Here is a 26,299-nt window from a genome sequence, read left to right as displayed (position 1 = left end):
AGGGGCTACAAGTTACAAACTTTGACCAGTGCTTACATATAGTAATGGTTATTGGGAAGTGTACAGACGTTTTCAGGGGGATTTTTGGTTGGGGGGGGGAGGGGTTGAGAAGAGGGGAATATCTTGGGGGAACTTTCCATCGAGGAATTTGTCATGGGGGAAGAAAATTTCCATGAAGGGAGCGCAGGATTTTCTAGCATAAAAAAAACAATGAAAAAATAAATATGTAGAAGTTTTTTCAACTGGAAGTAAGGAGCAGCATTTAAACTTAAAACGAACAGAAATTATTACGCATATGAGGGGCTCACCTCCTCCTAATACCTCGCTCTTTACGCTAAAGTATTTTTAGTAATTCAACTATTTATTCTACGGCTTTTGTGATTCAGGGGTCATTCTTAAGGAATTGGGACACAATTTAAGTTTTAGTGTAAAGAGCGAGGTACTGACGAGGGGGTGAATCCCCTCATATGCGTAATGAAAACATGAGAATACAAAAGTTCGTTACGTAAGCTAATTTTTAAGTTACGCATACATATTTTACTAATAAAAACATTCGTAAAAAATAAAATTTCTAGTTTCCTTTTTAAGTAACCAAAAAATCGAAGGGCAACTAGGCCTCCTCCCCCACTCCTATCAAAACTATGAGAAAGCCATTTAGCAAAAAAAAAAATATGCAAACTTCGTTTTAATTATTCATCTGCGGAGAGCCAAAATCAAAACATGCATCGATTAAAAAACGTTCAGAAATTAGATAAAAAAAACAAGTTTTTTTTAACTGAAAGTAAGGAGCGACATTAAAACTTACAACGAACAGAAATTACTTCGTATATGAAAGAGACTGCTTCCTCATCAACGTCCCGCTCTTTACGCTTAACTTTTTTACTGTTTTAAAAAGTAGAGTTGAGAGAAAGAGTCAAACCTTAGCGTAAAGAGTGGGGCGTTGATGAGGAAGCAGCCCCTTTCATATACGAAGTAATTTCTGCTCGTTTTAAGCTTTAATGTCGCTCCTTACTTTCAGTTAAATTTTTTTTTATTTAATTGAATAAAAAAACAAGTTTTTTTTAATTTTGTTAATTTTGTCCCAATTCTTTAAGATTGACCCCTGAATCACAAAGGCTGTAGAATAAATAGTTGAAATTGCTAAAAATACTTTAGCGTAAAGAGAGGTATTTAAGAAGAGATGAACCCCCCATATGCGTAATAATCTCTGTTCATTTTAAGTTTTAATGCTGGTCCTTACTTTCAGTGGAAAAAACTTTTTCATATTTATTTTTTTAAATAATGCTAGAAAATCCTGCGCCTCCTTCATGGAATTTATCTTCTCCCGTGACAGATTCCTCCAAGGGAAGATCATCCCTCGTAGCCCCTTTCCCCTCAACCCCCCCAGCCAAAAAATCCTCCTGAAAAGGTCTGTACACTTCCAAATAACCATTACTGTATGTAAACGCTGGTCAAAGTTTGTAACTTGCAACCCCTCCCCCGGGGACTGTGGGGAAGTAAGTCAGCCCCAAAGACATAGTTATTATGTTTTTCGACTATGCTGAACAAAATGGCAGTCTCAAAATTTTTATCCGTTGACTTTGGGAAAAAATGAACGTGGGAGGGGGCCTAGGTGCCCTCCAAGTTTTGCTCACTTAAAAAGGGCACAAGAACTTTTAATGTCCTTTAGAACACGCCCTCTCGCGACATTCAAGATCACTTGGTCGATACGATCACCCCTGGGAAAAAAACAACAAACAAACAAATAAACACGCACTCGTGACCGGTCTTCTGGCAAAAAATACTAAGTTCCACATTTATGTAGATAGGAGCTTGAACTTCTTCAATAGGATTCTCTGATATGCTGAATGCGATGGTGTGATTTTCGTTAAGTTCCTATGAATTTTAGGGGGGTGTTTCACCCTATTTTCCAAAACATGGCAAATTTTCTCAGGCTCGGAAATTTTGATGAGTAAAATTAAATTTGATAAAACTTATATATTTAAAATCAGCATAAAAATCCGATTCTTTTGATGTATCTGTTAGTATCAAAATTCCATTTTTTAGAGCTTCGTTTACTATTGAGCCGGGTCGCTCCTTACTACAGTTCATTACCACGAACTGTTTGATATGGACTTTACTTTTCTTTAAAAAACTTTTTTTTCGGATTTTTTTTTTACATTAATTAAAAAGAAAAAGAGAAACATGCTGTTTCCTAAATATATTACAAATAAAAATTGATTCAAATGTTATAATTGACCTTAAACAATTATACCAACCACCAAAATAAAATATTTTAATAAACTAATATTTTCATAGCTTTTTATACTTAGTTACGTAACAACCAGTTAGAATATAAATTCTCTGGGCACGTGCTAGAGATGCTTATAAGCATTACCAAGGTACAAAGATCACAAACTCAAAAAAATCAAACAATCGGCGAGGACGAAATAATTTTTGGAAGAGAGATGAAGAGAGAGTGCACAAAAATCCAAACAGTAATTTAGCAGAGATAACCATTTTGAATAGCTTCAGTTTACTCTAAGGACATTCCACCGGGGAACTTCAGTCAAACTAATCAAAGGGAATTCTCCTTTCCCCCAAACACAGAGGCATATTCTCCAACGGGGAATAGCCTTGTATTGATCGATTTTATGATTTTCAACAAGGTGATAAGAGAAGACTCGGAACAGTAAAGAAGATTCCCATCCATCAAGTTATGTCAAAGAAAACAAAATTATCTCACTTGATACCACAAGGAGGCGAAACGGATGAGTAGAACTCAAAAATAATGACGTAGAAAGGAGCGTTACGTCTCTCCTTAAGAGAGGCAGCAGATAAATTGTGACACTAAGAGTTGTCCACTGAGGACCCCTTTGAGGTAGAAATTTCAAAAACACAAAATTTGACAATATCAACATATTTGTGATCAAAAATACCTTTTGTAAATCCTCAAATACTCCCCAGTAAAAAAGAGAATCGGTTTATGTGTGTGAGGGATCTATGTAAGTTTCATCCTTTATGGATGCATGACTATTTTTTCCTATGAGCATCCATGAATCCAGAAAAAAGAATATATACAAGGAAGCAGAATAAAATTCCTTCAACAATAAAATATTGAAGCCAGGGATGTACGCAGGAAGGAAAGCCTCAGGGTCGGGCCCACTGAAATCCATTTTTTTCTTCTGGGCCAACTTCTGGGCCCGTCATATTCAGATTATCGTTTTGTGATTGTCACCCCCCCCCAAAAAAAAACAAAGAAAATCCTTGGGTGCGTGCCAGCCTTCAACGCTCGTTTCACCTCCAGCACTTGGGGTGTGACAGAAAAAAAAATACAAAAAAAGGCATATCTTGGCGCTTACAGCTCTAGATTCGTTGTAGCGACCATGAAATCTGGCAACTCGTATGTCAATGAAATAGACGACTTATTCCCCCATCATGGCTATTTAAGCATAGCAGCCAAGAAATATGGAGTATAATTGTAAAGTTATCTATTTCAGTTAATCAATTGCATAAAAGAGACACATAAAGTACAGTTGGGAGAGCCACCGCAAAGCAGCTGAAGTAGCCATGATTGATACGATCAAAATAAGGGAACGAGAATCTCTCAACAGTCAAGATATCAAACCAACTGAATATCTCATTCTAAATTTGGATTCTATCCACTAGTCTCATGAAAACCATGAGCTTTGGGAGAAATTGAGGAACGAAATAGAATACAAATCGAGTTTATTTCTAGCCCGAAGCACAATCTAAACTGGAAGACCTTTATGAGATTAATGTCTAAATGCAACACAGAAAAACACCTTTAATCAGGTGCTATAAAGGGTTTTTATTTGTTAAGATATATTATATTTAGTAGATTGACTAAAATAGAATTAATTTACGAGAATTAGCATGACAGATTAATTTATTTGATCGAATAAAAGTTAATCTGAACGACACAATTTTGACCATTGAATACTATAGTTTAATAAACTTAATCCGCTTAATTCTATATTTGTCTTACACTAGACCTTATTCAGACAAACTTTATGTTTATTCATATACGTTTTTGTGTTCTTTACCAATCAGTTATGTCTATTTAACATTAAATCATTTTAAGTCCATTATTGACTATGTCCAATTATTTATATATATATGCTAAGGCTGAGAGCATCGAAGTCGAATTAACACAATGTAGTGTTTCACATTTTCCGTCAATTGTGCACCAGCAGCACTGACAGAATAAAAAATGCCAGGAGTACGCCAGTTAAAGTCCTGATAGTAAAATTTTTAATAATTATAGTAATTTTTTAGTTAGTTGTCAAGTTTCTCTTGCAGAGTCTTGCCGTGCATTAAAACACGAGTCTATTCGATATGACTAAATGAATATTTCCCCCAAGACGCATAGAGAAAAAGGTTTTGTCAGTCTGTGCGCCAACTGGAGATCCTAGGGAATATTCGCCTCTGAGAATTGTATTCCTCAGTTCAGGAAAACTTTGCAGCTTTATTATTGGAAACACGGAGGGGGTGTTTTACCATAGTTTAACTTCCAGCTGGTTTCACCCATCTTATTGCCCTCTAAAAAGGGCATCAAGGGGCTCATTTCTACAATAAGTGGTGTCAAGCAATGGTTATATTTAAACATTAGGTATAAGCGGTTAACCTGCAGTACATAGAATTATCAAAGTCAATTAAAATGATCTGGTTAGATAAAAAAGGATGGATAAATAAGTTAAGGCGCGAGGGATGTTAGCAAAGACAAAAGACAAGACATTAAAGAAATAGAGTCATAAAGGGTGTCAGAAGGGAGCCAAAAGAAGGAGGAATGGAGCTCTGAAGAGAAGGGAGCCGGCATATATTTTTCCACGGAGTAAGAAAAGGGTAGAAAAAAAGCCAAACAATTTTCTTATCAAATATAGCAAAGTTCATTAGCTTGTGTATATTCATGGTCTACTGCCGGTGGGAGACGGACTCCCACGATGACTCCCGTCTCCCGGTGGGAGACGGTGGCTCTTCTACAGTAAAGAAAATAACCAGCTCACTTATGTCAAATTTTACAAAAAAAAGACAATTGACAGTTTCGCTTAGGGTTACAAATCAGAGCGGCAAGTAAAATGGTTTTTCCTATGTTTCCTCTTCCAGAGAATATTTTGTTGGAAGAGTCTATTCCATTGGTAATTTGTGTGAATGTTTAAGCCAGTAAAAAAGGCAACAAGTTTTAGAGCTATAAGATTTTATACTGGTAGCCTCTCTGTTTTTTCTGGGGCTACTTACATTCGGCTTTTTAATCTTCAATTGGTCGATGTTGTTATTATTGTAACACGTGCACGCTTCCATTATTTGACCATGGAAATTCTATACCAGCAAATTTTTGTTTAGATATAGTCAGGAAAATTTAACTGGAATGTTTGTTGATTATTTTAATCATCAAACAGCCTTCAATATTCCACACGAAGTGTTCAATTTTGCAAAAGATTTCAACCACAAGTTTTTAGGTTTCAATCAAGTTCACTCTATTTGCTTTTCAATTGTTCTTGTAAGCAATATGAGCTGTTAATCGTGAAACAATGATGTCATAGATATATTCAAAGATTTCTTTCACAATTTTGGAAAAAAGTTGGTGAACCTGACACTTGTATTTTCCACTCTTTTTTTTATCCAGCTCTTAGAAATTTTGATTATTATTCATCTGTTATTAGCCATTGTTTTTTTTTTGGCTTCTAACCTTTGTTTATTACAAAATTTACAAAAGCAGAATTTTCAGGTTCTTTGACAGAATTTTCCCAAGTTCCGCTCAGAGTTATAAATAAGAGCAGTAAGTGGTCGATCTATACGTTCTTTCTTTTTTATTAATCAAATGATATTTTTATTGCAATGATTTTTAAGGTGGCAATGATTTTTTTTCTAACTGGTACTTCTTTTTTTAACAAGAAATTTTTTCAGAATATTCTCTAATATTTCACTCTAACTTGTTCTGAGTATTTTTGTTTCTAACATTTGCTGTTTGATCTGAAAAGCTAGTAGTGCCACATTTGATCACTTTTCAAAGCTAAAATCCAACGATTTCAGTCAGAAATATTTCGTAAAGCTGAAGAGACGTTTGGTAATACAGAATGTCACAAAAAAAGATGACTTATAGTAGTAGTAGGTTTGATAGGTTTGATAGTAGGTTTGATTTTATTGTGATTTCTTCTTAAATTCAATGCTTTCAAATGAAATTGTTCAGTTATTTTCCTTTCTCAGCCATCCAGAACACATTTATCTTAATTACAATATAGTGCACAATACCTTCTAAAGGAGGGGAAATCAGGACAAGGTTCTCCAAGTGCCGCGTCTAGAAGGGGTGCTGCGACCAACGGCGACCTCATAAAGCATTATCTAGTTCACATTCTTTTTTCGGGGGGGGGGAGGTTAGTTTCACCCCAGGTACCACAAACCCTAGGAACGGCCCTGATAGTTTGTATACTACATCATTTTTTCAGCTACAATACAAGAAGATAAAAGAATCCGCAAAGCATTATGTAAAAAGGAATAACTTGCCTGGCCTAACAGTTTGGTGTTTTCCAAGCCTTGTTCAAATTTCTCCAAGAAATCAATCATTGCTGGATCCGTTTCAAAATCTGTAAAATGGTTCGTGACCCAGAGTAAAACTACTCTCGTCACTTTGTCCCTAAGCGCAGGGTCCTGAAACCTGGAAATGTTAATTAAAGTTTACAATCAGCTTATTCTCCCTGAATGATAAAATAATGAAAAGGCGATTAAGGAGAAAATATAAAATTAATTTCATTTGGAAAAGCTTTTCGAGGATAAAATAAGTTTACTGATGGGAACGTTCTATTCTTGAGAAGCTCTTAAGACAAAGGTATACATTAGTGATATTGACTTAGAGGAGCTTGCATAGAATCAGCTTTTCCAACTGATTTAAAATCAGGTCTTAAAAAATTAAAGTCTAGAGCTTAAATGAGCTTTATTTTAGTGTACACGTTAAGAAAAAAAAAATCAAAGGAGTTATCAACTAACAAAATAATAAACACGTCTCTACCTACTCATGATTAGGGTTTCAAATTCGCAGAATCTGAGAATACAGACAAGTTTAATCTGCGTATTCATATTACCCTAAGCTATGACACATCATCAAAACTAAGTGCAATAGGAAAATCTACGAGAGCAATCTATACCGCTGGACGCTGAATCTGATCGGTTATTCAAATATTGTATCCTTTCGACATACCATCTTGGTCAAGCGTTCATCACGCCTGCATAGGGGGCAGAAGGCATTGAGGAGGTTCTTTCTAATATTTCTCGGTAAAATATTTCATAAAAAAGCTTCCAATACCGGCCTCGAATGATGCTATATCTTAAAGTTCCGCTGTTCATAAAAGAAAGTTTTCCGTCCAGGGACGTACACAAAGGAGGGACCTCCTCTGGTCCTTCAATTTTCTTTAGAATTTTCGTATGATTCCAGTAAAATTCACTCATTTTTTTAAGTTTTAACCCCCCGCCCCCCCAAAAAAAGAAACAACCCAAGATCGTGCATCCGTGCTGGCTTTCGTCAGTCCAAATTGTATTTCAATTTTTTACACCTATTTAACTATTTAATCCACAAAACCACCCGAGTGAACAGAAAGAGTTGACAAAATACCATTGATAAATGATAAATATTAAATGAATGGTTACTGAAACTGAAAATGACTATTGACTAATGTTCTTGATGATATTTAATTGCAACAAGTTACTAGGAGCTTTAAAACGAAATTATTTTGCACAGGATTGCCAGCTCTAGCAATTTATCGCCAATCTTAGTCATGTATTTTTCTTCTCAAAGATGCTTTTTTTTTCTACCTTGATTTTTCACACGCGAATAATTTTTTTTTTGCTTACAATTTAGTATTCCTCTGAAAATTCTAGTCCTTACCTGGACTTTTAGGTTTTAATATAAATTACTTTATTATATAAACTCTAATAAATTTATCTATCTTTAAATATTAAAGGAATCGTAGTTGAAACCGTTTCACAGAAGAAAAAAAAAATCCCATAATAAAGAGATCCAACGCTAATCCAACATTAAAGAGAGTTCAGAAAAATTTCCAAGGGGGTAGGTGGAATAGAGTACGTCAAGTTACATTTTAGACCAAATTGCCCGTGATAAAATATGCCAAAAATCCCAGTATCTTTCGCCTCTTATTCTATCCTCAAGATTTATCAGTTTACGATAGTCTTATTCTTTAGTATCAATCTTGTTTCACATAAAAACATATGAAACTCGCAATTTTTAGGTAAAACAAGATTGATACTAAAGAATGAGACTATCATAAACTGACAAATCTTCAGGATAGAATAAAAGGTCAAAGATACTAGGATTTCTGGCATATTCTATCACGGGCGATTTCCTTATTAACTAGCAAGATAACCCTTGCCACTTATCCTCTAAGTGTCCTTGAACCTACAAATGTCAATTGAGGAAACTTATCTCAACGGACTAATACCTTAATGAAGACGCTAATTGAAGACAGAAAAGATAGCTTCGTTGGGGGAAGAAATCCTTCTCCAGGAGAGAAAGAACATGATAATTGGAAAATTCATACAGAAAGGGTCAAAATGTAAGTCTTTATCTGATGAATTCATCAAAATACATGAAAATTAGATTATCCTTTCAAATTAAAAGAAAACAAAGATGAAAGTATGTGAGACCACCATAGCACTACGTGTGTACTTTGAGCTTCTCAGAGACCAACTATGCTTAGATTAAGTTAATATTGCTCCTTTATTTAGATTTTAGCATTAAACAAATCGCTTCTCCCTTATTTATTCTTTCTCACCGTATTCCCTAGACGTGGGAATTAATACCATAAAGTGACAAAAAAGAGCACTAATGGCTAATGTCTTTAAGAAGCCAAATTAACAAAAAAAAATTTCTCCCAAATGGCTGGACTGGTAGATTAGGATGAAAATCAGCCTATATGTTTTTTCAGCCTACATATTTTTTTAGTTTTCTTTCTAATTATTTAGAATAATTAATTTAACCTCTTTGTCTCATTTGCCCTTACATTTTCTTCCACTTTTTGATTTCTTTTTGTGCGTTTTATTTTGATCGTATCTGATAATTTCTCAATAATATTTTGGTTTAGCATACAAATAACTTTTCATGTTTAAAACACTGTTTAATAATAAATTGATTCGCACCTGGATATAACTTTAATAATTGTACAGGCGTTCAGCTGTTACCGTCGACAGTGTAGCCTAAACAGGAACTTGATATTTCAAACTCCAAATTTTGGTGATACGCATTTCAATAGCCGAGACAAGTTAGATTTCTCATGGATGGCGACACCATATGGAGAAATAATTAGAATTTTTACGAGGGCGAATCACTCATGGATATAGCTTATAATAACGTTTTTTTAAATGCGCTCTTTTACTTTTTTTGGCATGGTTCCACACTGAATTCTTGAAATAAGCACATTTTTCAAAGTAATTTTTTAAATGCACATTTTTTTTTTTTTTTACCTTCGACCAATTTCGTTCGAGAAATGGTTTTTGCTTTTTTGGCTGCGCTATCTATTAGCATACATCTGATAACAGTGGTGCTCAGTCCATCCTCCCAGTTTTCAATTAAAAACATATCAATATATATATATATTATAAACATATCAATATATGTATTATAAATTATAAACATTATATATAAAATTATATATTATAAACATATCTGATATTAGCATACATCTGATAACAGTGGTGCTCAGTCCATCCTCCCAGTTTTCAATTAAAAACATCGTAATCAAAAATTCACAAAAAATTTAAAAATGCATCAAGAAATTGTTGGGGGGGCTTAAACATCATAGCCCCTCTCTACTAGAGACGGCCTAGTTAGCTGTGCTTAAATTTCAGCATATACCCAATTACACAATGGAGAAACCTTTCAGTCTCGACAAACCTGTTGCACAAATTATTGGTCATTACAAATTAGCTGTTGACAATAATAAGCTATTAACAATAACATGACTGGTGCAGGGGCCTCGTCACGAAGGCCCGTAATAAATTTCTAATTATATTTCTCTCACTCAGTTCATGGCAACTACAAAAACCCGTTACAATAAAAAAAGACCAAGTAAATGAAATCTTAAATTTAAAACAAACTTGGGACTTACCACTCTAACAGCTGTTTACAAAGGGTCAAGGGACTGTCAATAAAACATCTATGAGTGAGTAAAAAATCTTCCACATATGTGGGATCACACAATGACTCATCAAGAAGCCATTTCATTAGTTTTTCAACTGTACCCTGAAAATAATGTAGTTTGTCATACGTAAAAAAACAAAACAAAAAGAACAGGAAGAGAAAGAGTAAAATACTGTTTGTCAAACATATGGCACAGAACATGTAATTATTGGGTAGTAAAAATGTCAGTAATTTATGGCCCTAGTTTACTAGCAACTAGTAACTTGAAAATATAAGAATAAACTGTGAATAAACAGAACTCGACATAGTGTCAGGAAGAACGGATGAGATTAATAGAGAGACACCAAAAATATAAAAGTCGGAAGTTACTTTCGGCGTTGTTTACGGAACAGCCCCAAAAGTATAAAATGTGAATAGACATAAGATGTGAATGAAGAAAACTCGACAAGATATAAGGAAGAATGGATGAGATTAATTGAGGGATTCCAAAAATATTTAAACCGAAAGTTTTTTGGGGTTATTTATGGAACAACCCCTAAGTTATAAAATGCGAATAAAGAGAACAACAAAATACCAGGAAGAATGGATGAGATTAACATATATTTTTATATTAATATATATATATATATATATATATATATATATATATATATATATATATATATATATATATATATATATATATGTATATATATAACAGGAAGGGTGTGCGAAAGCACAGGATGGCTGGCCCCCAACCCCCCATTGCACTTCCTGGCTGAAGGGCCATGAAACGGAGATCAGCACCACCGGTACGGACTGTAAAGTCTAATGCCGTATCCCATCCTCCTATATATATATATATATATATATATATATATCATGAAAAGAGAAATCACCAATGCTACAGCACAAAAAAAAAAAAAAAAAAAAAAAAAAAAAAAAAAAAAAAAAAAAAAAAAAAAAAAAAAAAAAAAAAAAAAAAAAAAAAAGAGAGAGACAGAAGGAGAAAAGGAAGACTGTTTTCCTAAATTAGTGATTAATATAGACCAGCACTTGAATGAGGCCTTAACCCTACTCATCCATACAATCACATAGGTCAAACAGCATAGCCACACACAATCAACCATAAAGAATAATCCATGGACAGGCAGTCATGTCGTCAATAAGTATAAGTCGTCATTTACCGAACAATAGAAAAAATAATATAGACAAATAATTCAGAGGCAACACCCAACATAAGGGCTCATCAGGAGAATACACTGGCCTATATAGGGTTTCGCCACTCTAAATTCTCTACCCAGCACAGTGTTGTGGCTACCACAGAATATCCATGGCATCCCCGCGTCAGGTATCACCCCCAAAATACATGCCTATGAAAAAAAACAGTAAATGTAAAACAACCAAGTAAAACCAAAACAAGCTTATCTTGTTAATATATCCCTCCCTTTAGCAACAATAGGTAAACTAAATATTATAAATTTTACCAAATCACAAATATTAACACATTGCAAAAAACCTGAATGAACTAAACAATTATAGAACTCATCTTTACCATGTGGCTAATTTTTAAAAAAATCCGCTCAATTAGAAACACAATTCAAAATAAATGGCGCTGTGACAACATTTCTCGAACCTCCGAAATTAGTTAAAAATTTCTTTAAGTATTTCTAGATAATTCTTTTGATATTTATTTAAAAGTTCGTTATAATGAAAACTAAATTTTTTAAATTGCCAAGTTAATTTATTTGCAGAAAAACCTCTTGATATCAATTTTTGGCTTAAGATTTTACATCTATTTTTAAAATCAATATAATTACTACAAATCCTTGCATAATGAAGTAACTGTGAGAAAAACGCTGAATATGTGATATTTGAGTGTATATTACTTTCAGGGAATGGGAAACTAATCACTTCAAAATCAAAATCATCCGTTTTATTATACATTTTAAAACTTAATTTATTATTATCACAAATATTAATATTTAAATCTAAGAAATGATCTTCATGACCAGCGCCATGACTAGGCTCAAGAATAAGCTCTGATGGATATATATTTTTAGAAATATCAATGAAATCCTTACAATTTAAGACCAAAATATCATCTAAATATCTTTTATTATTAGACAAAGCATGTTTTAAATTAATTGGATTATTCTTATCCATCATATATTTATATTCTAGTTGACTTAAAAACAAGTCAGCTATAAATGGGCTGGCATTCCCCCCCCCCATGGGAATTCCCATAATTTGCTTGTACAAATCACCCCCAAATCTTATATAAGTATTGTATAAAACAAATTCCAATAACTCAAAAATCATATCCAAGCTGTAACATCTCAAGTTAACTGTAGTATTAAAGCAGTTTGTCCATATGGCTTTTTTATTATAACTGTCTATTTTTAAGAACCTTTTACTAGATAAGAGGAAAGATTTCTTTATAACAGTTTTTAAATTATCAAACACTAAATTAAGTGATAAATTAGTATACATTGTCGCAAAATCGAAAGACTCAATTCTTTTAGCTGAAACCATTGTTAAAGAATCTATCACCTGCAGTGAATTATTAACACTCCAATATGGATTAAAATTCGAAATTTTTTTAATACCGGAACAATAGGTTTTAAGTTTATTTACAATTTCCTTTAAAATTAAAGAGAGGTCAGTAGCAGCAATGCGGGTTGGACATTTAGCTGCTCCAGCAATAAACCGTGGTTTAGGGGGATTCTTATGAAATTTTACAGTCCAATATAGGAAAGGGAACTTTTTATCATTGTCATTTATTTTAATATTAAAATTTTTAAAAAGTATTTCTTCAGTCTTTTCAATTAAATTCTCATCCTCTATATTTACCTTTTCATAAACATTAGTTGTGCATAACTCCCTTTTTAAGATATATATATATATATATATATATATATATATATATATATATATATATATATATATATATATATATATATATATATATATATATATATATATATATATATATATATATATACATTTAAAATCAGCATTAAAATGCACTTTTTTCTGTAACTATTGGTATCAAAATTCCATTTTTAAAAGTTTCGGTTACTATTGAGTCGGGTCACTCCTTACTACAGTTCGTTACCACGAACTGTTTCATGCGTATGCTTACTTCTACTGTAGCATGTTTTAAATGCGCAGTAAACTGAAAAATTGTAAAATTATGAAAAAAACACCCAGTATTTACAGCAGTGGGCAATAAAAGGGGGTATTATATAGAACAAGTGAAGAAACAGACATAAATAAATAAACAACGAAACAACAAATAATATGAAAAAATATGCAAAATGAACGATTACTCCAATTAGTGAACAAAAAGACAAACTTGAGTTTTCTATTTCTGCAGTTATTAGGCAAAACACACATAAGAACTATTGAGCAATAGCAATTTAATAATTCAATAAAAATTGATAAGTAATATGCATCATTTCAAGACCTCTAACAAAACCAACCTAACTGAAGGTTACAGTGTAAGATTGTAATGTCAGTGAATACAACTGTAAGATTTTGAATAGCTTTTTAAGGCCAACAATCTTAAAAAAAATCAATCAATACCCCTCCCTCGCCTAGAGCGAAATTTTGGGTGTGAAATCAATCTATTCGAACCATTTAATTTAATGGTAGAACTAATAGTATTTTTCTCGAAATATTGAAAAAATTCCCATTTCCCCATTCCCGATATTCCCATTTTTAAGAATAACACATATACCAAGACTTAACTTAAAGGTTAAAAGTTTCCGAGTTTCTTAAAAGCTGCCCAAGAGTAGAAGGTCTTTATTTGAAATCAGCGACCACAAACCTTGACACTGGAGTTGAAAAAATTAAAAAAACACATAAAAAATTTGGTTAAATTCATTTTTGTCACGTTTTTACGAGTCGAAAAACATTCTGGGGGGGGGGGTCAAACCCCCTAATGCCTCCTCCCCCTGGATACGGCCTTGGCTGTTGTATTGCTCTAGAGCAATGCTCTGGAGTAGCTACCCCAGCTACTAGAGTTATTGTTCCAAATATAGAAGCTGGTATAACAATTTTTGTGAAAAAAAACGTCCAGTTATCAAAATCCCACGTACGTGCTAAAGTTCTGAAAGGCTTGAAATTACAAGTTTTAAATCGATAAACTAATGTATAAATTTCTAAGTTTCTACAATTCTAATTCTAATCTAAATTTACAATTTATAAATTTCTCAAGATTAGAACATTCCCATCTTCAAACTTGTCTTATCTTTGAATAGCTTTTTCTCCCAATGAAAACTATTTTCTTTTGTTCCTTAATTTACTTTTTATTATTCTATTAGTCACTGGGAATAAATTGATTGTAAACTATAGTTTGGTTTTTCTAGGTTTCAGGACCCTATACTTAGGGATTAAAGTGTCTTACTCTGGGTTATGAACCTCTTTACAGATTTTGGAACGGATCCAGCAATGATTGATTTCTTGGAGAAATTTGGACAAGGCTTGAAATTTTACTTTTTAGGAAGAGAAGAAGAAGAAGAGAAGAAAAAATGAAGGGAAGGAGAGAAGAGAAGAAGAAAAGAAGTAGAAGCAAAGAAGTAGAAGTGAAGAAGAAAATGAAGAGAAGAGAAGAAGCATTGAAGAAGTAGAAACGTAGAAGAAGAGATGATGAAAATGAAGAGAAGAAGAAAATTAAGAGAAGAAGAAAAGTAAAAGAAGAAGTAGAAGAAATGAACATGAAGATGAGAAGAAAATGATAACCTTTTAAACTTTCAGTCCGAAAAATTGTCCTTACCATCTTCGAGAGAGCACTCTACGATATACAATTATGACTAATATGGAAGAGCTATTTCCTTGAATTTATATGCCACGTATGAAGTGGGCAGCAGCTTAGAAGTATAATCATGGTTGCCCTCTTGAGGGGAACCTAGTAAAGAACAAACCCTAGCCCATAGTAACCGAATGCACATTTTGAAAAAAACTGTCAAGTGAGGAAGAATCATCATTTGAAGCTGACTTAGGGATAGTTACTTTTATGTCGGTTAAGCTTAATGGTACAGTTTATTGCAAAAACAAATCCAAGGGAATTTCAAAAATAGCCTAGAAGCCAATTAAAACGGTATGAGATCAAAACCAAAACTGCACCAATCGGAACCTCCATAACCGAAATCCCCAATGACCCCCCGTCCCTGGTTAGTGCCCTGATGGGTGTAATTATACCACAAACATGCATCTATATATTATTTCAACATACGAAACTACTGTATACTCTTTGCATTATGAAAAAGATCTAGAGTTTGGGTTCCAGCGGCAACCCTTTTTTATGCACAAAGCATTTTTTTTAAGTAGTCATTGACGTTTAATGTTAGCAAACTTTAAAAAGTTATTATTCTTGATCTTCTTTGGATACAACTTTTGAAGACTACTAACCTTGATAACAATTCTCGCTTTTGTAGATGGCTGGCCAACAATAGGTCGGAGTTCAACAACTTGTACTATTGTCCCATCCTCTTCCAAGCGAACAATATTCTCCTCGCCCTACAAAACAAAGATACATGTATACTAATCAAATGCCATTCCAAAGAGGAAGACTTGGTTTCGTTTTGATGAGAAGGGGAGGCCATGAAAACTGCCAAGTAGCATTATTACTATGCTACCCCACTTTTTCCGCGGTGGGTCACGAATACAGCGTCACCTTAGTTTACAGTGCTGCAGAGCCTAAATAAGAAAATTGAAGCTCGGCAGCTTTCTCGCGGGATTTTTAAAATGGGGATACGTAGTTGGGATTAGAGATGAATAATATTGGTAATTATGGTATTAAAAATGGTCCTGATTAGGGTACTATGTGTGGAGATGAATAACATCTTCTGTGGGCACATGTAAGGAGTAAAAGGATTTGAGAAGGATGGTGTTTCTAACATATCTTGGAGAGATGGATTGGTTTAAACAAAATTTATTCAAATTTTGACGGTTTTAAAGGTTAAGTACATTTGCTGAAGTAGGGATAGCACATGGAGATTTTTTGATAAATTGTGAAAATCTGATTCACAAGCCTATGTACTTGACAAAACTTGAAAATCACTAAAGCAGTACAATTTCGGCAGAGGCCTCTATTCGTTTAAAATGGCCCATAGCCACTACTCCTTTCTTACTTTAATGGCGAAAGAGTTTAACGACGACTCCCTCAGGGCAAGATGCAAGTGTCTCTTACGTAATAGGGATTCTTTACTTTGCTTGTAAGATCATAGAGAATGTTTTTTAAGAGACGCAGGTGCATGCTACGTAATAGGCTTTACTTGTTCCCGAATAGTTTCTTAGGTTCTTTAGAAAAAACCTTCGGGGCCCACTAGTGGGGAACCTTCAAGACGCAGGACCTTAGCAAGCAATTCCACCAGACCCCCTAACCTAACCGCCGGGGTCTAGCATCTAATTTCACCAGGCCCTAACCTATCCTAACTACCTGGGGGACTAAGCATCCAATTCCATCAGGGCCACCTAGCATCCCATTTCACCGGCCCCATAACCTTACCTAACCACCAGGGACCTAGCGTTCAATTCAACCCTGGCCCTAGCAATCAATGTCAACGGAAGTCCTAGCATCCGATTCCCTCGGGAGTCCCCTAGCAACCAATTTCACCGACAAGACGTTTTTCAAGACTTTTCAAGATTTCTTTGGTTGTTATATAATGGGTGAATGTTTACTTATGTTAAGGATGACGAATTCACACGTGACTTGTTTCTTCAGAACCCGTGAGGAAATCGCAGCTTGTAACTGAGGAGGACACACATGTGGGTGTTACGTAGTGACGATGCACACATGGGCTGTTACATAATACTTTAAGAGATTTCGTTTTCTTTCATGATGTTTTTTTTTTCTCAGGGAACATTTATTGACTAAGACTTTTTTGTCCGCATTAGGATTCGAAAAAGATGTCCATCCAATGGAATGGAACGCTAACCAATCGAACCAAGAAAGCCTTTCTAAAATTTTGACTCGGCTATTAAATTTTAAATGATAATCCTCTGTTCGCGCATAATAGAATGATTGAATGAATTACGTGTTCCCATATGACTGCAATAATCGACATGCAGAGAGGAAAATCGATTACTAGAATTAGCTTAAATTTGATATGCACCTGTTTGTTAAGTAATTGGAGGCTTGCTCTTAGCACATTTTTTAGTAATATAGTCTTTTACTCTATTAGAACTTGAATGTGTTATCAAAGATGAAATGAAAGCAAGAGTATCATTACGGTTAGAATATGGTACACCTTCACATATGATCAAAAGTCTTTTCTTTTCCTCTTCACTACACTGAATTTAGCTCATATGTTAGAGGCGATCTTGAACGAAAAAAAAAAACAGTTTGAAATATTGATTGCATATTTTCTTCGACGTTCAAACATCTAAGTCTTTACTTGGCGTTCATTTAGAAGCGAAGATTCTTGTTAAATAAATAGTTCTTGTATCTTTTAAAAGAGCTTTACAGAGTTTGAGAGATTCTGTTGTCTTATTCCATCACTCAATGGATGACAAACGGCACCCTCTAGCAGGTATTATCGCACGTACGGCGTTTTCCTGCAAAAATATTCGTTTACACAAGAATCGATCGTTGAAACTTAATGAAAAGACCCCCATCAGCATTTCTTCTGATGACTCCTAGCAATTGATGCCGGCGTGGCACAATGTACCGCCCCAGATGACACCCTCTGGGTCATATTATCAAATCTAAGGGTTTTTCAACCTTTTCTCTAAAAAATAAATTTAGAAGACAAAAAAAATGACCATTGTTTTTATTTGAACAGTGGAAACGTGTCATTTAATTGCTAGATTGCAATGTTCCATGGCAATCCCCGGCCTGTGACACCGAATGGCTGATACACGGCACCATCTAGCAGGCATTATCACACATGGCATTTTCCAACAAAAATATTTGTTTACACTAGAACCGATAATTTAAACTTAATGTAAAAAATCCCCATTAGCGTTTCTTTAGATACCTCCTAGAATTTCAGGCCAGCGTGGCAAAATGTACCACCCGTGACATCCTCTAAGGGGACAAATTACCACACCTAAGGGTTTTCCAACCTTCTTTATATCAAAAATAAATTTATAAACTAAAAAGCGACCAATATTTGTATTTGAACAGCGGAAACCTGTCATTTCATTGTTAGATTACGATGTTCCATGTCAATTCCCAGCCTGTGACACTCAATGGCTGACAAACAGCACCCTTTCGCACCCCTCATCATTTCTAAACCATTTTCAGACATTTTCATGATAACAAAATTATGATTTAATTCCATTGGTTTGTGTTTCCGTAAGCAAACCCTTGGTAGTGCCCCCCCCCCCCCAAAAAAAGGGCTTCACACCACCATGACATTACGCGGCTGTCTCCCCGCGGCATCCGTCATCATTTTTAGGGCACAAAAATAAGCTTGTAAAGCTAAAACTGGACACTGTTTATATTTGAACAGTGTAACGTAGCATTTCATTGTTTGAACCTGATTGCCCAAGGTAATTCACGCCACTTGGAATTTATAACATTTCCTGAACGAGCCTTCTCCTTATTTCCAGTAGCACTCCTTATCATTCCTAAGACAGTTTTAGATATTTTTTCTATTAATAAAATGATATCCGATTCCGCTTCCCCCGCTTCGGACCCCGGTTACAACGATCTTCCACCCCAGTTCAACCGATTCCAGTTCCGACCATGCCTGCTCCAATCCCAATTCTAAATCCGGCTCCTCTTGCGTCGGTTCCAGATTCCCCACTTGTGCCCTAATATTTTAGGGCATATATATACTATATGTGACCTATAATATTTTGAAAACGTTTTTCATCATACAATGAAACGTCTTCAGTTACCCAATAGATACAGAAAATGATTTACAGGACTTAAGAATTTTAATTATCCACAACTGAGTTTTCGTTCATCTGAAAATCTTGGATTTTAGGTCAAATTTCCAAGCATTTTGCTCATAGGAAAGAAGCCGTTGCCATGAAAACCAATATTCTAAAAGGTTTCGTAACCTTTTTCTTGGTAACCAAGGTAAAGAACAAAAAAAATAGGTTTTGTATTGAATTAGGCCTGACTATAAAAATGCTATGTTAAACCATACCAGAGGTCTAGTCAATTTATTCATTTCCCGCCTACATGAAGTAAGATTATGGTAATAGCTGATTCACCTGCAATCCAAAATAGCTACCTAAGCAAACAAAGAGAAAGACACCATCTAAAAGAAATCATCACATGTTTTTTGTTTAATAATTAAAATAAAATAAAAATGCTAAAAGAAAACAAATCATGAAAAGTCTCTGAAAATCAGGGTTGTTCTGTATTCATTATATTTATACAACCCCAGACCAAGGCTATGCCAAGTGATATTCGGAGTGTATCCCCCTTTAAGCATCAATAGTAACATAAAAGAAACTAAAGTTTTCACTGTCTATCAATAGCCCCCTTCCACCCGCATTGTACCCAAAAACCTAGTTAAAAATCTGGTTTACATACCTATACATTTCAATTTGGTCAAGATATTTTTAATACTTTATGCTACATTAGTTAAGAAGACTAAAAGCTTAAATTATTAATAAATGAAGATAAAGAGGTGATTATAGATGAGGAGAAATTTGGCCAAAAGGATAGCTACACTTACCAAGGCTATATTATTAATTAAGGCTGATAGGTTTACGGGCGTAATAAATTCATGGGAGGGTAGAGGGCGGAGCCTTAAGCATTGATGTGGAAGAGGAGCACATGATGTCGTGTTGGCCCCAAGAAAAATAGCATTGAGGTAAGTTGGTAGTAGTATAGGAGCACTGACGTATCGTTTCTTAAACGTTTTAGCATAGTCAAAATAGGTCAAAATTAAAGTGAACATGATCATGATTTCCACTTATACTTAATAATAGGTAAATGTTAGCTAAATGAGTCATCATTGGAGTTTACTTTTCTTTCATTATTTTCTGCTTATTTTTGGTATTCTCTGCTGATGATTGTTGTGTCTAAATAGAATGTATCGTGTATTATCTTACAACTGATTCAAATCTATCAAACAATGAATATTAGGTTTTATTGTATGTTCAGGGGCCAAGCCCCTGGGGTCCATAAATTGAAACTGGGGCCCCCACCTGAGGACCATAAATAAAGGTGAAGGAGGAAGAAGGTCCCTCTGATGCAGACTCAGTTGGACCCACCAGCGAGTGGACACGTCCCGCCTGACTTTCGAACCTTCTCCCAGCAATAGGTTGAATTACATGGTACAGCAAGAAACCATCGTGGGAGGATCATCTTTAGGACGACAACTGCGAAAGGGCAGAAGACACACATGAGGGTGTCAACGGTCCCGGCCAGAAGCAGAGACGATTGACTTACCGTTGCTTCGAAAGTCAGCCATGAAGCTTTTCCTCTCATAAATTATGACTGGGCAATTAATGAGATCACGAATTAAGGATGCCGCGTCTGGGGAAACCGACAAACAAGTTACCATGTTCGAGGAACCCACCGACAAGTTACCGCATTCGGGGCAACCAAATTGACAACCAACAGCGTTGCAAAACCCATTTTGACAATATTTGTATCAAATGAACTCTATACCCGTTTTGTGTACAAGACTTACAACTAGAACCAGAACAATAAATCTTCGGGAAATAGCAAAACCAGGAAAGAAAGACATACTCCTCCGCGAAGCAAACCGATACAAGTAGGATATCATTGGTCTCTCAGAGACATGTCTACCAGGTAACAGCAAAGAATAGATAGGAGATGGAACCTACTGCTCTCTGGTAGTCAAGTTAGAATACACAGGCAAGGAGTCGGCTTTTGCTGACGAAAACAGCAAGAAAATCTCTAGCGTGAGTGGTGTCTGTCTCAGGAGAATTGGTCATGATTCAACTCAAAAGCAAGTTCAGCAGGCGATCTCTAGTGCAGGTTTACGCTCCTGACTCGCCAAGATCAGAGGAAGAATCTGAAGATTTTTAATCTCAGTATCAGAGCCTTGTTGGCATCGTTCCAAAGAAAGACTTGATTATAGTTCTTGAAAACTTCAATGTAATCCTGGGAAATAACAACAGCGGAAACAAAGATATAGTAGGTATATTTGAAATCGGACAGATCAACAGCAGAGGAGAGCGACTCAATGAATGTTGCGAAGACAACGAACTCATTGTAACAAATACAATCTTCAAGCACTCACGAAAGAGGACATTCAATCGGTGGTCCCTTAATGGAAGGACTCCTAACCGGTGAAAATCTTCATTCACAGACACAGTGACTTTCCGGTGGAGATTTTGACAGTGATCACACTCTCGTTATGTCATCTATTCGGCTAAGATTAAAGGTCTTGTCAAAACGAGGCAAAATTTACAAAGATTCCGCATGAAAACCCTGAACGACCAAAAGACGAGGCAAGAGCATAGAGAGCAGCTAAACGAAAGACTATCAAAGATCGTGCAAGAAATACGAAACCTATTTAGCCCTGCCGACATTGATCAGCTTGTGTTTCAAATCAGCAGGGCTATATGTGAGACAGTCTAGCTCGTTCTCGGCCGTCGATCTGCCGGAGAAAAGCAAAGAATTACACAAGAGATCAATGACACGAGTAACAAGAAACGAACTTTCAGAAACAAGAAATATCAATAAAGCAAGGATAAATCATGCAACTCAAACGCCAAATCGAGAAGAAAACCCGCCGGGCATTTAAAGACATGATAACCATAAAGTGTCAGCAGTGAGAAAACGAATTCCAAAGGGGTAACTCACACCTCATGTTCAAACATGCTAAGGATCAAGAAAATTATAAAGATGCGAAGTGCACAGATCTTTCGGATAAAATGGGAGCAAAATTCATACTCACGCTGGAATCCAAGATCATTGGAAAGAGAATTCCAGGAAAGGCTAAATCTCACAGTAAATCCAGATCCTGAAGTTCTTCAGAAGTTTTCAGCAGTAATGAATGAGGAACAACCCTTGAAGCTGCTCTGAAATCCCTCGAATCAAACAAAGCACCCGGGATAGACAAGCAAAATTGCTCAGAGTAGAATTTGATGTCGTCATCAATCTATTCCATCGAATAGCAACAGCTGTGTGGGAAAAAAAAATACTACCTTGAGTAGAATGGTTGTACTACGACAAGAATGGGTCCAAAAGTAATTGCGACACCTACAAAACCCATATCGCTTGCAAGCCAACCGACTAAAATCCTCACTAAAATACTCCCAGATCTCACAAAAACATGTGATACTTGAGCATTAAGCCGGATTTCGTCATAATAATTCAATTTTTAAATCAAATATTTGCAATCAAAGAAATTACGGAACAATATTTGGAATTTGGTAAAGAACTATACCAACTGTTCATCGACTTTAAGCATGCCTTCAACCTGATCTGTCGAGATGCCCTTTGACATATTTGGGCTGACTACGATAATTCATTCGACATTATCGATATTATAAGGAGTACGTACAAGAAAGCAAGAAGCACGAAGCAGACTAGTGAAGGGATTACTGAAGAGTTTTCTACCTCTGTTGATGTTCTCCAAGGATGCCTCGTCTCACCCACTCTTTTCTGCCTATTCCTAAATAGTGTGCTGGGACTTGTCCCTAAAAACACAGAAACAGTCTTGGAAGGATACTTTTTGATCTAGTTGCATATGTGATGACATAAACCGTCTGAATGAAAAATAGAGGAGCTGCAAGCCAGTGCAAACACGACGACGCAGCTAGTATCTTTAAAATGAATATAAAAACCAACAAGACCAAGGTGATGAGAGCATCACAGCATACCGAGACTATCCCCCCCCCCCACTAAAGTCACTATTCGGGATATGGAAAATGAATAGGCCAACCAAGGTACTTACCTAAGAAGTGTGCTGACATCCACAAACGACTCCACGAAATACATCAAACGATGCCTGGATCTTGCCTACGCAATCCTCAAGTCAATGCGCTTTATTTGTAAAAATAAATACCTGCACTTAAAACTGCAGATGCGATGTTTCTGCGCCTTAGTGATTCCAGTTGCAACGTATGGAGTGGAGACATGGACTCGAAAAGCCGATGGCAACCTAACCTGGCGGGATTCGAAAGGATATCGCACCGAAACCTCTCGGGCATCACTTACTTATCACACTTCAACAGCTTCGATGGTTGGGGCACGTTCAGCCTATGTCCCCAGCCCAACTGCTCAAAACAGCCTTTGAAGGAAGAATAAATGCCTCTCACCCAAGGGGATGACCTCCCAAGCGCTGGCGGGAAAACTTTTATACTCAATAAATAAAATAGTAAGCTTTATGAGGAGAAAAACGACAAAAATCTTTTTTTTGTATCCATTAACTCTTATGAAAATCTCCCAAGACAATTGCTAGTGAAAACCGGATCCCAATAATAATAGATAGCCCAACAAGGAAAAACACAACTATCTAAATTATTCCTACGATGAAAGAGTCACACTGCTGACAAAACGTAATTTTAGATGAAGAATAGCATCTATTTGATTTTAGAGAATAAAAAAAAAATAATAAAAAAAAAATGCTGTTTCTGTTTTTTTATTCTTACCTGGTGTAAAATCCTGTAATAATCTTGTTGAGTTATACATACAAACTGGCAGTCACTACACTTGGTTCTCATCACACCTTTGTGATAAAGCTTGTCCATAGTTGGCGTTATGCCAAAGCTAAAATAAATAAACCCAAATATATATATATATATATATATATATATATATATATATATATATATATATATATATTCAATTTCTAATTATATTAAAATAAACTGCTTTAAGGTATAAATATAAGTACAAAAGAGAGAGAAAGAGAAATAGAGAGGGGAGCCAGGGGGCTACACCGCGTTTTTTTTTCAATTTACAGAAGTTTTAAAACCTAAGGATAAAACAACTTTTTTTTTGGCATAGCAAATTCTTTTAAAGTATTTTTTTCTGTAAAGTAATATTACAGAAATAATTAAGTAATATTAAGTAATAATTTGTATGTGCAAATGAGTGAAATTTCCACAAAATCTCCCTCTTCTTGAAAATATATTCTAAATTGCTATCCTTCAACACCCAACTGAGCAGTTGTTATGAGAATAATTTTCTTTTCTCTAGTCTAGATTACTGCAAAGAGCCTCTCCTTTCCTCCCTCCTTTTCTTTTTCCTCCCTCCTTTCCCTCCCTCCTTTCTGACAGCACAGTGGAGCCCAGAAAAAACTGGAAAGTTTAAATTAAGCCTAATTTGAGACTAACTAAATACTGTGAATCTTATATTGGTATCTTAGCAACATGCATGGATATAAGTTAGAAAGAATTCACTCAAAGATAATTGTTATAAATTCCGAAAATATATCAGTAATTAGTCCCAATAAACCAGTAACTATAAAGAGGAATTTGATCTTAACAAATTCAATATTTAGGAAGATAGAAAAGAAATTGCGAAAGCACAAAACTAAAAGACGAACTCATTTTTGTTACTAAATATTATTAATCAAAAACTCTACAATTTTAAATCTGGCCACATGTAAGTTGTACAGGGGCTAAAATGTTTGAAAAAAAACGCAAAAAATGACGAACTCTTTTTTGTTATTAAATATTATTGATAAAAAATTCTTCAGTTTTCAACCTGGCCACATATGAGTTGTACAGAGGCTTAACTAACAAGTTCGCAAAACAGATAACGCGAAAAAAATGACAAACTCATTTTTGTTTATTAAATATTAATAGTCAAAAACTACAGTTTTAAATTCGGTCATATATGAGTTGTAGAGAGTCTAAACTAAGTAAGTTCCCAATACATATTATGCGAAAAAATAACGAACTCTTTTTTGTTATTAAATATTATTAATCAAAAACTCTACAGTTTGAAACAAGGCCACATATGAGTTTTACAGAGGCTAAGCTAAGTAGGCTAAGTGAGCAACACAAATAACGCGAAAAAATGACGATCCCATTTTTGTTTATTAAATATTAATAGTCAAAAACTTTGCAGTTTTAAACTTGGCCACATATGAGTTTTACAGAAGCTAAACTAAGTAAGTTCCCAAAATAAATAACGTAAAAAAATGACGAACTCATTAAACCTGGCCACATATGAGTTGCACAGAGGCTAAACTAAGTAAGTTCGCAAAATAAATAGCGCGAAAGAATGAAGAACTCATTTTTGTTTATTAAATATTCATAGTAAAAAACTCTAGTTTTAAACTTGGACACATGAGTTGTACAAAGGCTAAACAAAGTAAGTTCCCAAAACAAATAACGCTAAAAAATTCAATAGGTAAAGATTAAGTGTACGAGAAACTTTTTAATCAGGAAATAATTCTTGCGCAGGGCTTTTCCAAGATATCGTACCTTCTTAAAAAAATTTGAATCTCTGACCGTAACTAAATAAAGGAGTACTAGGTCGTATAAACCTCCAAACACACTCCGACAGAAATTCTACTGAGTTTCCACAAAAACAAATTAGGGATACTTTTTTATGAATTCTGTGCCTAAATAATATTGCAGCCAGAATTGGCATATTTGAGCTGCAAATCCGTCAACACGTCAACTTTTTAATATTGCGTTGAGTAAATTTTTTTTTAGATTTTAAACTTAACCAATTCTACAGAAAAGCAGCAGTCTTTAGCTATGATAGATAAAATTACAGCTAATCTCACAGGTAGGGTAGCCTTATTCTAGTCTAAATTATTTTTTTGACTTACAAAGATATAGAAAACAAAACAGTGTTATTATGATAAGAATGCTTATGAATTAGTAGTTCTTTGGATCAGCAATGGGGAAAGAAATTCTCTCCCCCCCCCCTCTTAAGACTGGATACCTAGGTTATGTTAAGACAAGATTATAGAAATTATATATTTCTTGAAAAATAGCCAATATAGAAAAGTTCACGCTTTAAACAGGGTGGAATTTGGAAGAAACGCTCGTCAGTGTGTCGGCCTTAGAAATTATGTGTAGCACGTGCAATTGATCACATTGTGTTTTGAGATGAAAAAAAAAAACTGAGAAGACGTCTATTGATTTCTCAGACGTTGCCACTACATGCAGGAGGGATGATAGTATGATGCCCCCTTTAAAAACTGTATCAAAGGTAAATATTTACTCAGTTTTGGAGGGCCAGTATCGTCACAAAATGGGGTAAAAGAGGCCGTGAGAAACGATTTAAAGGATATTGGAACTTCTTGGGAGGGTGTAAAG

At 35.0% G+C, this 26,299-nt stretch overlaps 1 protein-coding gene across 1 annotated transcript in view; it reads right to left on the bottom strand.

Moving 5' to 3' along the window:
* Window positions 1-26,299, bottom strand: part of LOC136036691 (rap guanine nucleotide exchange factor 2-like) — a gene marked incomplete in the record, with an annotated part of 209,413 nt that overhangs the window by 51,829 nt on the left and 131,285 nt on the right. The window contains 4 exon segments of the mRNA XM_065719002.1: window positions 6,505-6,655; window positions 10,116-10,249; window positions 15,542-15,649; window positions 23,669-23,786. Of these exon segments, the coding sequence (XP_065575074.1) occupies window positions 6,505-6,655; window positions 10,116-10,249; window positions 15,542-15,649; window positions 23,669-23,786 (511 nt within the window).

Source organism: Artemia franciscana, chromosome 15 (assembly GCF_032884065.1).
Source record: "Artemia franciscana chromosome 15, ASM3288406v1, whole genome shotgun sequence".
In the NCBI taxonomy this organism is placed as follows: Eukaryota; Metazoa; Arthropoda; class Branchiopoda; order Anostraca; family Artemiidae; genus Artemia; species Artemia franciscana.
Note: the sequence above shows the minus strand (reverse complement) of the source record. Positions and strands in the feature narration are given on the sequence as shown.